The sequence below is a fragment of the Arachis stenosperma genome, chromosome 6 (assembly GCF_014773155.1).
Source record: "Arachis stenosperma cultivar V10309 chromosome 6, arast.V10309.gnm1.PFL2, whole genome shotgun sequence".
NCBI classification, from domain to species: Eukaryota; Viridiplantae; Streptophyta; class Magnoliopsida; order Fabales; family Fabaceae; genus Arachis; species Arachis stenosperma.
In genome coordinates, this window is record NC_080382.1 from 107,415,756 (window position 1) to 107,431,168 (window position 15,413).

At 37.0% G+C, this 15,413-nt stretch overlaps 1 protein-coding gene and 1 non-coding gene across 2 annotated transcripts; both read right to left on the reverse strand.

Moving 5' to 3' along the window:
* Positions 1-310: 310 nt before the first annotated feature.
* LOC130933175 (adenylylsulfatase HINT1) lies at positions 311-4,051 on the reverse strand. Its single transcript, XM_057862724.1, has 5 exons — positions 3,907-4,051; positions 3,288-3,345; positions 2,148-2,237; positions 1,220-1,337; positions 311-875 (listed from the first exon to the last, which is right to left on the reverse strand). The coding sequence occupies exons 1-5, from the start codon at positions 3,960-3,962 to the stop codon at positions 808-810; spliced, it is 390 nt and encodes a 129-aa protein (XP_057718707.1). The 5' UTR covers positions 3,963-4,051; the 3' UTR covers positions 311-807.
* A 6,984-nt stretch (positions 4,052-11,035) lies between these two features.
* LOC130937925 (small nucleolar RNA R71) lies at positions 11,036-11,139 on the reverse strand. The gene has a single exon (XR_009069116.1). It is a non-coding gene; the product is annotated as a small nucleolar RNA R71 (small nucleolar RNA).
* Positions 11,140-15,413: the final 4,274 nt, after the last annotated feature.

Consider the following 15,413-nt stretch of genomic DNA (forward strand, 5'->3'; position numbering starts at 1 on the left):
CTATAATGTCAGGACTGACAAAATTTTAAAAAATTTATGTTTCCATAATATTATTACTGATAAAAATACTAGTTCATGGCTAAATGTTGCGTGCAATCAATCCAAACTAATGTGTTACTTAATTTCATTGTTTTTCAATTTCTATATGAAGTCCAAAAGACAATCCTAACCTCTTAAACTAATTTTTGAAATGAGTTAAACTCCTTTTCTAATATTCCATGAATCGTTTATTATTATTAACAATTCAAGCATTTTAATTCCATCCCGTTAACTTGATGAGCTAATTCAATCTATCTTGATTGATTGCAAGTGTGTAACAACATGAGAATAGCGAAGTAAATCTAAGGCCTCATACATACTTTCAAAACCCCTAGTCACTAGATCAATCTAAAATTTTATCGAGAAATACTAGAGGACTATCAGAATTTATTACTTTTAGCCATCAACCCAATTCTTTTAGTTTAGTAACCCAACAAGATATTTTATCCCACACTTTTAGACATTGATGACCAAAAACAATAAATTTTGATTGCCCTCAAGCATTTTTCTTATTTTACCTAAACAGGGGGTAATACAAGACAAGTTTGCAGCATCTGGTAATCCACAAACAACCTACAATCATGATACTAATGTTGGATTGACCAATATAATGGCATAGATAATAGTAACAACTAGAGAATTTCACTTCATCAAATATTAAACACACCAATTTAAACATAGATTAGAATAGACAATCCAACTCATCACCATAGTCTCTTGGTAATTTGAATTCGTTATTGATAGATAGCCCTTGAATCACAGGAGGTTTTAGCCAGGGGGCCAGTTCATTTGTCGCCCTCCGAGAAGGTGCACATGAATGTGGTACACTGATTGGCCTGCCAAAAACAAACCATCAATAAAGACAGTCCGACATACAAGCATCCTGCGTAAGCAGGGTTCAGGAAGTGCTTCACCCAAAGAGTTTAATGTAAGCAGCTTAGTGTTATATTTTCGAAGGTCTTTGGTATAATATTTTACAAAATACAAGAGTGGAAACAAGTGTTTTGTTACCCAAATATTAAAGGAGGTCAATGTATGCTTTTAGAAATGGGAGGCCATTGAATTTGACCAAACTTCAAAGAAGACGATCATAAAGTTCCCAAACTTGATAATAATAACCATAACTCATACAAGATGATTTGATAAGAGTTCTCATATTGAGATTGATGGGAACACTTACAGCCTTTTGGTCCATCGTTGATTACAATTCTGAAGCCATCGTCAAGGCCTTCTTGCTTTGCAACCAGTTTTGCGGTGTAGAGAAGGCGGCCAAGAATCTCAGTGTGCCTCTCCTCAGCCTGGAAACAATACCATGAGAATCGATAGATTAATATATAAACACAAGACCTAACCTAGGCACACTAGAACAGTTGTAAGCGACACTTCAAGCCATCGAAAGGTTTCCATTCATTAATAATAATAATAATACTAAAAGTTGCTTGTAAATAAGTCAAGCTAATGATTGAAACAGCCAGAATGATGCATCTGCAATGTGAAGTGGATTTACAAATTAAAATATGTCTGTAAATACCTTAAAGGGAATAACAAACAGCATAAAATAGAAGACCAATATTTTAATGTGACAAACTGACGACATATATTAGAGTGATGGATGCTTAAATCAATAAAATAAAAAAGTGCCTTGTATTCTGTTCTTTTCCTTTCAAGTGATGCTAATCAGATTCCACTTCAACACAGAACTCAGCATGGAGTCCAACTTTGAACTCAATTTGCTACCAGGACTAATTAGGTTATGGTCAAATTGCATAGGAAAATAACAAGAAACTATGATATGGTCATAGGTTATATAACCTTATAAATGAAAATTGTCATGAAATGCATATCATGGACAAAGGAGCAAAATTGATCAATAAAGTTTCCGATAGTGCTTTCATGGTAAAATTTATCTCGCTAACAAGAAGTAAACAACAACAATGAAGCATGTTGAGTATAACTACAATTATAATTGAAAATAGCAGTGTTATTGAGCACAAACTAACAGAAATTCTTCCCATGAGTGCATGAGTGTGAGAGCAAGTGTGTGCCTATGCAGGATGCCTGTGTCCAGATGATCATTGAAGGGACAGAATGTGACAATTAACAAATACCTTGGATAGACCAGTTAGCCCATCCCTGACTTTCGGAATAAGTAGAATGTGAATAGGAGCTTGAGGAGCTATGTCCCTAAAGGCAAGGACCTGCGGAAAAGGAAATAAAAATTAAAAGGTGTCAATTGTTAATTTCCTATTCCATTAAATCAAATAACAAAGCTTGATCAGAATTACAATCAATGTTGAAACCACGCAATCGATGCTTGCTTCTGACTTCAAAAATACAAATACTAAATAAAAGGAGTTTAATAAATTTTCACACAAGATGTAAATGGAATTCAGAAGAATTTCTGCAATTCTACTTTTTCAGATTATGTCATAAATCTGATACACAGAGGTTCCCGTGCAAAAGTCATTCTTCGTATAGAAAGCAACCAAACTGTTAATAAAAATAACGATTTACGAAATAATATGTTCAATGAACTACACAGAATTAAGTCCCTAGAGGATAGGACATTATCGCAATCTGATCATGTAATTAAATTCTTCAAGAAAGAATCAATCTTAGAGAGACGAAGACATAAAAAATATTGAACAAATAAACATGTGACTGACAATAAAAGCAGAAACCAGTTATTTTCAACAAAACGTATATGTAATGTAAAGCATATTTAACTCCAAATATCTTAGCTATATAAGAATTTCAAAGGTTAAGTGTTATTTATGAAAACATAGTAAAGTAGTAGCCAAAGCACCAAGAACTGATCGGTACATTAAGTACAAAAAATCGAGTATTCCTGTAATAGATCCATAACCTGATTTTTCGCTTCTGAACTTGACTCATACTTATAACAGGCAATCTCGCAAGTAAAACTAGTTTCTTTTAACCAATTTTAAGATCCTATCACAACAACCTATATATTTTAACATTGAATGCCCACTGAAATAATTTAGATGTCTACCTGGTCAAAAATGTATAAACTAAAAAGCCTATATAGATGTTAATAAGATTTTAAAATCAATATAGAAGAGCCAGACAGAAAAAACAACAGAGATCAAAAGACAAAACTCCAATACATCTTTAAATCTTTGTTTTACTGTTTTCACCTCTATCTGCATTCATTCACGGCACTATCAGACTTCACTTAAGCTGTAACATAGTTAAGTTGAGGAGTTGATTAAAGGCTCAGAGAGTACCTTATCATCCTCATAAACCACAGTAGAAGGAATTTCCTTATTGATGATCTTGTCAAATCTGTCCCATCACAGAATAAAAAGGAAAGGATATAAACACTTAGAAATTGAACCTCCAGCACAAAAATGCAGAGCCTCTGGTATTCAAACAATTGAGAGAATTTTGGTCCACAATTTCCATAAATCCTTGTAAAAATACACTGGTAATAATCTCATAATATGCCAAAAACTCAAGAAAAAAATTATTTAAAAAAACATGCCAAGTTCAAAATGCAAACGGATACCACGATATAATATCTTAAAATTACAGCAAAAATAACTGTTTTTTACGCATTGACACCGTGACTAGTTGTCTAAAAGAACCAATATAATTGCACAACTATATAAAATGTTAGATTGTAACTGCATCATAATTAAACTCTTATTGAAATCATGGGGTCCAAAAATGAAAAATTACCCATTTATCCAAACTACATAAAATGCAAACTTTATAGGAATTTCACACTTTGACAAAGGAAATGAAAACATGAACATAAACAGGGAAAAAATGAACAAAAAAGTGGAGAGATTAGTTTGAGAAGCATGTTAAGAAAACAAATGAGATGGAAGGGGAAGAGATCACATGGTGGGAGCATCAGAGGGAATGGCTGCAAGAGCGGCTTCTTTCTCTGAAGCCATGGAATGCAAGGGAGTGTTTGTTTTTGCTTTTGAGAGGAGAAAAACACCTTTAAAATTCTTGAAAGCTTTCTCAGAAGTAATTTTGTATTTAAAATTATATTTACATAAAACAAGCATTTTTAACTTCTCTGTTTTATTAACGGCCATTTAGTCATTAATATTAAATATTTATTTATTTTTCTATCTATTTTATCTTTTATATATATTATATTTTATTTATAAAATTTTTATTATTTCTTTTTATATAAATTCTTTTTTTATTATTTATTATTTTATTTTTTGTTAATTTTTTATTTAATATTGTATATTTTTATAACATAATTTATTAATTCTGTTAGGTAAAAAAAATTAAACAAAAAATTGACCATAAATAATCATGATAATAATAAATTATAACGTATTAAAAAGAATATTAAGAATATTAAAAGAAATACTAAATAAAAAACATACTAGAAAAAATTATCAAAAAATTTAAACATGCATAAAACAAATAACATTATAATTTAATGTCATGTACTTTTTAGAATTTTTTAAATAAATAAAATAAATATTTTATTTACTAAAAATAAATAATTTGTAGCATTTTGACCGAAATGCATTGGATCTTTTATTTCGTTTACAGTATAAACGAGATAAGATTACACGTATCTCGTTTACACTGTAACTGTAAATGAGATAAAGCCACATAGAAATGAAGCGTATATATCATTTACAGTGTAAACGAGATACGTGAATAATTATGACGTTTACACTGTGAATGAGATACGTAAAGACAAATTTCTAATAGGTATAAAAGGATGTGTAACACTTTATATTCACAAATATTTCACTACTTCTTCTCTACCTATTTCTTCCAAAAATAAGCCAAAATATCTAGTAGTATTGGATATTTGGTTGTATGTGTGTATTCGAATTGCCGTATGCCAAATAGTGATATTTGAGCGTGAGAATCCTATTCTGTTGTGTACCTGGTAAGCAAGTTCTTTGTCCGAGGTGAAGAGTCTGATATTAAGTAGCGCCGGTGGCAACGGGATAAAAGAGATCGGAGTGGGTATAGGTTGCTAGCACCGATGGAAAAAAAAGGAGTTTTTTGGTTTCGTATATTTTGGCTCCATGGCGACGAGCATGTCCGCCTGATGTTTGACATCCATGGGAAAATCATGGTAGAACAAGTGACGGAGCTTTCTGTTGAGGTTGGTGACGTCGGTGACGGTGGATTTGACTCGTGAGACTTCGTCCAGGATGACCCACCTCTCGCACCCAAACTGCTACACATTGCTAGTCTAGTGGAAGACATGAATGTTGACAGTGAGGACTCCAACGAGGAGTATGTTGCAGATAGCAATGAGAGTGGTTCCTCTGACGATGATGGGGAGGAGGAGTTTGTAGTAGAGACCGTTGAGGCATTACGTCGGTATCTTCTACCTGCCCTGCACCCAATTCCAACCTTGTCATCTGTACCTAGTCACTACGCTACATTGGATATGGACGCGATGCAAGAGAAGAATCCATTTTTCAACATGGGTAAAGATGATTAAAACTTAGACGATGGTGTGGAGTTTTGGGTTTGCCACAAATTCAAAAGTAGAGATGCAGTAATACAGGGTATGAAGAATTATAGCATTCGTAGAAGTGCTGAATATCGAGTAGTGGAGTCAGATCGATTAAAGTACCATGTGCGTTGCCGACAACATGAAACAGACTAACCTTGGAGTCTCCGTGTTGCTCTCCGATAGAATCTCGAATATTGGTAAGTTGAAGTTTCATTGTGTTCTATTGATGAACGGATAATTTATACGCTTTTTGGCATTGTTTTTACATAGTTTTCAGTATGATTTAGTTAGTTTTAATATATTTTTATTAGTTTTTAAGCAAAATTCACATTTCTGGACTTTACTATGAGTTTGTATATTTTTATGTGATTTCAGGTATTTTCTGGCTGAAATTGAGGGACCTGAACAAAAATCTGATTCAAAGGCTGACAAAGGACTGCTGATGCTGTTGGATTCTGACCTCTCTGCACTCAAAATAGATTTTTTGGAGCTACTCAAATCCAAATGGAGCGCTCTTAACTGCGTTGGAAAGTAGACATCCAGGGCTTTCTAGCAATATATAATAGTCCATACTTTGCTCGAGTTTAGATGATGCAAACTGGCGTTTAACGCCGGCTTTTTGTCCTATTCTGTCATTAAACGCCAGAAACAAGTTGCAAAGCAGAGTCAAACGCCAGAAACAAGTTACAAACTGGTGTTCAACTCCAAGAAAGACCTCTACACGTGAAAGCTTCAATGCTCAGCCCAAGCACACACCAAGTGGGCCCGGAAGTAGATTTCTGCATCATTTACTTATTTTTGTAACCCTAGTAACTAGTTTAGTATAAATAGAACCTTTTACTATTGTATTTACATCTTTGGATCTTTGGATTACCTTTTGATCCTTTGATCACGTTCTGGAGGCTGGCCTCACGGCCATGCCTGGACCTTCATCACATATGTATTTTCAACGGTGGAGTTTCTACACACCATAGATTAAGGGTGTGGAGCTCTGCTGTTCCTCGAGTATTAATGCAAAGTACTACTATTTTATATTCAATTCATGCTTATTGTTATTCTAAGATATTCATTCGAACACAAGAACATGACGAATGTGATGATTATGTGACACTCATCACCATTCTCACTCATGAACGCGTGATTGACAACCACTTTCATTCTATATGAAAATAAGCTTGAATGCGCATCTCTTGGATTCATGGTCCATGCGTTTGATTGCCTCTCCTGACAACAGAGCCTTCAATTCCTTGCAATCAGAGTCTTCGTGGTATAAGCTAGAATCCATTGGCAGCATTCTTGAGATTCGGAAAGTCTAAACCTTGTCTGTGGTATTTCGAGTAGGATCTGGGATGGGATGATTGTGACAAGCTTCAAACTCGCGACTGTAGGGCGTGGTGACAGACGCAAAAGGATAGTAAATCCTATTCCTACACGATCGAGAACCAACAGCTGATTAGCCATGTGGGAAACCGTAAGGACCTTTTTCACTGAGAGGATGGGAAGTAGTGATGAGCGGATAATTTATACGCTTTTTGGCATTGTTTTTAGGTAGTTTTTAGTAAGTTCAAGCTACTTTTAGGGATGTTTTCATTAGTTTTTATGTTAAATTCACATTTCTGGACTTTACTATGAGTTTGTGTGTTTTTCTGTGATTTCAGGTAATTTCTGGCTGAAATTGAGGGACTTGAGCAAAACTCTGAAAAAAGGCTGACAAAAGGACTGCTGATGCTGTTGGAATCTGACCTCCCTGCACTCAAAATGGATTTTCTGGAGCTACAGAACTCCAATTGGCGCGCTCTCAACGGCGTTGGAAAGTAGACTGATGAGCGGATAATTTGTATGCTTTTTGGCATTGTTTTTAGTATGTTTTTAGTAGTTTTAGTTTAGTTTTTATTACATTTTTATTAGTTTTTAATTAAAATTCACTTTTCTGGACTTTACTATGAGTTTGTGTGTTTTTCTGTGATTTCAGGTATTTTCTGGCTGAAATTGAGGGACCTGAGCAAAAATCTGATTCAGAGACTGAAAAGGACTGCAGATGCTGTTGGATTCTGACCTCCCTGCACTCGAAGTGGATTTTCTGGAGCTACAGAAGCCCAATTGGCGCGCTCTCAACGGCGTTGGAAAGTAGACATCCTGGGCTTTCCAGCAATATATGATAGTCCATACTTTCCCCAAGATTTGATGGCCCAAACCGGCGTTCAAAGTCACCCTCAGAATTCCCAGCGTTAAACGCCCAAACTGGCACAAGAATGGGAGTTAAACGCCCAAACTGGCACCAAAACGGGAGTTAAACGCCAAGAAGAGTCTCTACACGAAAAATGCTTCATTGCTCAGCCCAAACACACACCAAGTGGGCCCGAAAGTGGATTTTTATGTCATTTACTCATCTTTGTACACCTTAGGCTAATAGTTTCTATAAGTAGGACCTTTTACTATTGTATTTTCATCTTTGGATTGTTTTTGATCCTTTGATCATCTTTGGACATCTAGTTCTTAGATCATTTGGAGGCTGGCCATTCGGCCATGCCTAGACCTTGTTCTTATGTATTTTCAACGGTGGAGTTTCTACACACCATAGATTAAGGTGTGGAGCTCTGCTGTACCTCGAGTATTAATGCAATTACTATTGTTCTTCCATTCAATTCCGCTTGTTCTTGTTCCAAGATATCACTTGTTCTTCAACTTGATGAAGGTGATGATTGACGCCCATCACCATTCTCACCCATGAACAAGGTGACTGACAACCATTCTTGTTCTACAAGCATCTGAGGCTTAGTGAATATCTCTTGGATTCTTCGGAATCTTCGTGGTATAGGTAGGACCTGATGGCGGCATTCAAGAGAATCCGGAAGGTCTAAACCTTGTCTGTGGTATTCTGAGTAGGATTCAATGATTGAATGACTGTGACGTGCTTCAAACCTGTAACCTACTGGGCGTTAGTGACAGACGCAAAAGAGTGATTCTATTCCGGTAGGGGAGGGAACCAAACCGGTGATTGGCAGCACTGTGACAGAGTGCGTGCATTAGCTTTCACTGCGCGGATGGGAGGTAGCCACTGACAACGGTGAAACCCTACATGAGCTTGCCATGGAAAGGAGTAAGAAGGATTAGATGAAGACAGTAAGAAAGCAGAGAGACGGAAGGGAAGGCATCTTCATACGCTTGTCTGAAGCTCTTACACCAATGATATACATAAGTATCCCTATCTTTATCTTTTATGTTATTTTCGTTCATCACCATTATACATTTGAGTCTGCCTGACTGAGATTTACAAGATGACCATAGCTTGCTTCATACCACCAATCTCCGTGGGATCGACCCTTACTCGCGTAAGGTTTATTACTTGGACGACCCAGTGCACTTGCTGGTTAGTTGTGCGAAGTTGTAGTGATCACAATTTCGTGCACCAAGTTTTTGGCGCCGTTGCCGGGGATTGTTCTTGTGTATGGACAACTGACCGTTCATCTTGTTGCTTAGATTAGGCATTATTTTTCTTCAGAGTTCTTAAGAATGAATTCTAGTGTTTCAAGGTGATGTTCTTATCATCACCAAAGCTGATTGATCATCATCAATTTAGCTCTTGAATGCAATGTCCTGCTGAAGCTTAGCCGGCCATGTCTAATTCCTTTAGACTAAAGCTTTAGACTAACATTGCATGATTCCTGGAATTCTCATTAAGAACTTTGATACCTTTATTTTCCTTTTCACTTAATTTTCGAAAAAAAAAAAATTTACAAAATCATAAAATCCAAAAATATTTCTTGTTTAAGTCTAGAGTCTCATTTTAAGTTTGGTGTCAATTGCATGTTTCTGTTCTTCTTGCATTTTTCGAATTTATGCATGTATCTTCATTAATCTTCAAGTTGTTCTTGATGATTTCCTTGTTTTGATCTTTGAATTCTGTTGACTTGAGTGTTTTGTTGTTTCTCATATGCATTCTCATCTTGTTAGTGTCAGTAGTATACAAACTGTTAAGTTTGGTGTCTTGCATGCATTGTTATTTAGTTGCATTTTTTATTATTCCTCATTATTAAAAATCCAAAAATATTTTTAATTTGTGTCTTTTCAAGTCAATAATACAGAGAATTGAAGATTCAGAACATACTGCAGAGGAATCACACAGAAAAAGCTGGGCATTCAAAAATGCCCAGTGAAGAAGACAGACTGGCGTTTAAACGCCAGCCAGAGTGCCTGGCTGGGCGTTTAACGCCCAAAAGGGTAGTAGTTTGGGCGTTAAACGCCAGAATGTGCACCATTCTGGGCGTTTAACGCCAGGATGGCAAAGGGGGAAGATTTTGTTTTCAAAATCAATTTTTTTCAAGTTTTCAAAGTTTTTCAAAATCAAATCTTTTTCAAATCATATCTTTTCAATCAAATGTTTTCAAAATCAATTTCTTTCCTTTTTCAAAGATACTTACTAGCAATTAAAGATTTGATTGAACATTTTTTGCCTTTTCTGTTGAGGAAGGTTTTATGTTTGAATCATATCTTTTCTTGTTAGGCAAGTCATTAATTTTTAAAATCAAATCTTTTTAAATTGTTTTCAAAATCAAATCTTTTTTTAAAATTGTTTTCAAATCATATCTTTAAAATTGTTTTCAAATCATATCTTTTTAAAATTGTTTTCAAATCATATCTTTTCAATCACATCTTTTTAAAACCAATCATATCTTCTTAAACCACATCTTTTTCAAAATAGTTTTCAATCAAATCTTTTTGATTTCTAATTTCAAAATCTTTTTCACTTGATTTCTTTTCCACTTTTATTTTCGAAAATCAATTAAGTGTTTTTCAAAATGTTTTCAAAATCTTTTACTTAAATTTTCGAAAATTACTTCCCTTCTTCTCACATCCTTTTATTTTTGGACTAACTCTATTCCTTAATGCAAAATTCGAACTCCATCTTCTTTGATAAGTTCGAATTTTCTACTTCTGTCTTCCATTTTTCTTCCTCTGACACCTCAAGGAATCTCTATACTGTGACATAGAGGATTCCATATTTTCTTGTTCTCTTCTCTTTCATATGAGTAAGAACAAAGACAAAGGCATTCTTGTTGAAGCTGACCCTGAACCTGAGAGGACCTAACCGAATTCTTCAAAGAGGAAGAACCCATGGCAGCCGAAAACAACAACAATGCCAACAATGCAAGGAAGGTGCTGGGTGACTTTACTGCACCTACTCCCAATTTCTATGGGAGAAGCATCTCTATCCCTGCCATTGGAGCAAACAACTTTGAGCTTAAGCCTCAATTAGTTTCTCTAATGCAACAGAATTGCAAGTTCCATGGACTTCCAATGGAAGATCCTCATCAGTTCTTAGCTGAATTCTTGCAAATCTGTGACACAGTCAAGACTAATGGGGTAGACCCTGAGGTCTATAGACTGATGCTATTCCCTTTTCCTGTAAGAGACAGAGCTAGGATATGGTTGGACTCTCAGCCTAAAGAAAGCCTGGACTCTTGGGAAAAGCTAGTCAATGCCTTCTTGGCAAAGTTCTTTCCACCTCAAAAATTGAGTAAGCTTAGAGTGGAAGTCCAAACCTTCAGACAAAAGGATGGAGAATCCCTCTATGAAGCTTGGGAAAGATACAAACAATTAATCAGAAAATGTCCTTCTGACATGTTTTCTGAATGGAGCATCATAGGTATTTTCTATGATGGTCTCTCTGAACTATCCAAGATGTCTTTGGATAGCTCTGCTGGAGGATCTCTTCATCTGAAGAAGACGCCTACAGAGGCTCAGGAACTAATTGAAATGGTTGCAAATAACCAATTCATGTACACTTCTGAAAAGAATCCTGTGAACAATGGGACTAGTCAGAAGAAAGGTGTTCTTGAGATTGACACTCTGAATGCCATACTGGCTCAGAATAAAATATTGACTCAACAAGTCAATTTGATTTCTCAAAGTCTGTCTGGAATGCAAAATGCACCAAGCAGTACTAAGGATGCTTCATCTGAGGAAGAAGCTTATGATCCTGAGAACCCTTCAGTGGAAAAGGTAAATTACCTGGGAGAACCCCATGGTAACACCTATAATTCTTCATGGAGAAATCACCCAAATCTCTCATGGAAGAATCAAGAGAGACCTCAACAAGGTTTCAATAATAATGGTGGAAGAAACAGGTTTAGCAATGGCAAGCCTTTTCCATCATCTTCTCAGCAACAGACAGAGAGTTCTAAGCAGAATACTTCTGACTTAGCAACCATGGTCTCTGATCTAATCAAAACCACTCAAAGTTTCATGACTGAAACTAGATCCTCCATTAGGAATTTGGAAGGACAAGTGGGTCAGCTGAGCAAGAAAATTACTGAACTTCCCCCAAGCACTCTCCCAAGTAACACTGAAGAAAATCCAAAAGGAGAGTGCAAAGCCATAAATATGGCCGAATTCTGGGAGGAAGAAGAGGCAGTGAACGCCACTGAGGAAGGCCTCACTGGACGTCCACTGGCCTCCAATGAGTTCCCCAATGAGGAACCTTGGGAATCTGAGGCTCAAACTGAGACCATAGAGATTCCCTTGGACTTACTTCTGCCATTCATGAGCTCTGATGAGTATTCTTCCTCTGAAGAGGATGAGTATGTCACTGAAGAGCAAGTTGCTAAATACCTTGGAGCAATCATGACTGTGATTGATGTTGATAGAGGAGAGTTGATCATTCAAGTGAATAAAGAATCCTTGGTGTTTAAGACCCAAGGACATCCCTCTATCATCATGGAGAGGAAGCATGAAGAGCTTCTCTCAAAACAGAGCCAAGTAGAGCCCCCACAGTCAAACTCTAAGTTTGGTGTTGGGAGGCCACAACCAAACTCTAAGTTTGGTGTTGGGAGGTTCCAACACGGTTCTGAGTATTTCTGAGGCTCCATGAGAGTCCTCTGTCAAGCTAATGACATTAAAGAAGCGCTTGTTGGGAGGCAACCCAATGTTTTATAGTTAACTATTTTCTTTTGTTATTTTATCTTTTTTGTAGGTTGATGATCATAAGAAGTCACAAAAACAATGAAAAAAGCAAAAACAGGATGAAAAACAGGAAGAAAAACAGCACACCCTGGAGGAAGAAGCTGCTGGCGTTTAAACGCCAGTAAGCCTAGCAGTTGGGCGTTTAACGCCCAGTCTGGCACCATTCTGGGCGTTTAACGCCAGAAAGGGGCACCAGACTGGCGTTAAACGCCAGAAAAGGGCTACAACCTGGCGTTAAACGCCAGGAATGGGCACCAGCCCGGCGTTTAACGCCAGAAAGGCCTCAAAACGTGATTTTGAGTGCCATTTGGTGCAGGGATGAGTTTTCCTTGACACCTCAGGATCTGTGGACCCCACAGGATCCCCAACCAACCCCACCACTCTCTCTTCTTCTTCACCCATTCACCAATCACCTCAACATCTCTTTCTCTTCACCACTCACATCCATCCTTCATAAAACACCACTTCTTCCCCTTATGGCCGAACCACAAAGCCATCTCCCTCTCCTCCATTTCTTCTTCTTCTACTCTCTTCTTTCTTCTTTTACTCGAGGACGAGCAAACCTTTTAAGTTTGGTGTGGTAAAAGCATTGCTTTTTGTTTTTCCATAACCATTTATGGCATCCAAAGCCGGTTCAACTGAGAAGGCATGACCTCAAGCCCATCACTAAGAAGAAGATGGAGCAAACAAGAGACCCCTCTCATCATGAGATCCCTGAGATACCTCAAGGGATGCACCTTCCTCCACAAGACTATTGGGAGCAACTGAACACCTCCCTAGGAGAATTAAGTTCCAACATGGGACAACTAAGGGTGGAGCACCAAGAACACTCCATCACCCTCCATGAAATTGGAGAAGATCAAAGGATCATGAGAGAGGAGCAACAAAGACAAGGAAGAGACATTGAGGAGCTCAAGCACTCCATAGGATCTTCAAGAGAAAGAAAGAGCCGCCATCACTAAGGTGGACCCGTTCTTTAATCTCCTTGTTCTTTATTTTTCTGTTTTTCGAATTTTAGTGCTTTATGTCTATCCATGTTTGTGTCTTATGATCATTAGTGTCTTAGTGTCTATGCCTTAAAGCTGTAAATATGAATCCATCACCTTTCTTAAATGAAAACTGTTTTTATCACAAAAGAACAAGAAGTACAGGATTTCAAATTCATCTTTAAAACTAGCTTAATTAGTTTGATGTGGTGGCAACACTTTTGTTCTCTGAATGTATGCTTGAACAGTGCATATGTCTTTTGAATTTGTTGTTCATGAATGTTAAAGTTGTTGGCTCTTGAAAGAATGATGAAAAAGGAGACATGTTACTGAGGATCTGAAAAATCATAAAAATGATTCTTGAAGCAAGAAAAAGCAGTGAATACAAAGAAAAAAAAAAGCAAAAAAAAAGGAGGAGAAAAACGAAAAAAAGGGGAGAAAAAGAAAAAGAAAGAAAAAGAAAGAAATAAAGTTGTGATCCAAGGCAATAAGAGTGTGCTTAAGAACCCTGGACACCTCTAATTGGGGACTTTAGCAAAGCTGAGTCACAATCTGAAAAGGTTCACCCAATTATGTGTCTGTGGCATGTATGTATCCGGTGGTAATACTGGAAGACAGAGTGCTTTGGGCCACAGTCAAGACTCAATAAGTAGCTGTGTTCAAGAATCATCATACTTAACTAGGAGAATCAATAACACTATCTGGATTCTGAGTTCCTAAAGAAGCCAATCATTCTGAATTTCAAAGGATAAAGTGAGATGCCAAAACTATTCGGAGGCAAAAAGCTACTAGTCCCGCTCATCTAATTTGGAGCTATGTTTCATTGATAATTTGGAGTCTATAGTATATTCTCTTCTTTTATCCTATTTGATTTTAGTTGCTTGGGGACAAGCAACAATTTAAGTTTGGTGTTGTGATGAGCGGATAATTTGTATGCTTTTTGGCATTGTTTTTAGTATGTTTTTAGTAGTTTTAGTTTAGTTTTTACATTTTTATAGTTTTAATTAAAATTCACTTTTCTGGACTTTACTATGAGTTTGTGTGTTTTTCTGTGATTTCAGGTATTTTCTGGCTGAAATTGAGGGACCTGAGCAAAAATCTGATTCAGAGACTGAAAAGGACTGCAGATGCTGTTGGATTCTGACCTCCCTGCACTCGAAGTGGATTTTCTGGAGCTACAGAAGCCAATTGGCGCGCTCTCAACGGCGTTGGAAAGTAGACATCCTGGGCTTTCCAGCAATATATGATAGTCCATACTTTGCCCAAGATTTGATGGCCCAAACCGGCGTTCAAAGTCACCCTCAGAATTCCCAGCGTTAAACGCCCAAACTGGCACAAGAATGGGAGTTAAACGCCCAAACTGGCACCAAAACGGGAGTTAAACGCCAAGAAGAGTCTCTACACGAAAAATGCTTCATTGCTCAGCCCAAGCACACACCAAGTGGGCCCGAAAGTGGATTTTTATGTCATTTACTCATCTTTGTACACCTTAGGCTAATAGTTTCTATAAGTAGGACCTTTTACTATTGTATTTTCATCTTTGGATTGTTTTTGATCCTTTGATCATCTTTGGACATCTAGTTCTTAGATCATTTGGAGGCTGGCCATTCGGCCATGCCTAGACCTTGTTCTTATGTATTTTCAACGGTGGAGTTCTACACACCATAGATTAAGGTGTGGAGCTCTGCTGTACCTCGAGTATTAATGCAATTACTATTGTTCTTCCATTCAATTCCGCTTGTTCTTGTTCCAAGATATCACTTGTTCTTCAACTTGATGAAGGTGATGATGACGCCCATCACCATTCTCACCCATGAACAAGGTGACTGACAACCATTCTTGTTCTACAAGCATCTGAGGCTTAGTGAATATCTCTTGGATTCTTCGGAATCTTCGTGGTATAGGCAGGACCTGATGGCGGCATTCAAGAGAATCCGGAAGGTCTAAAC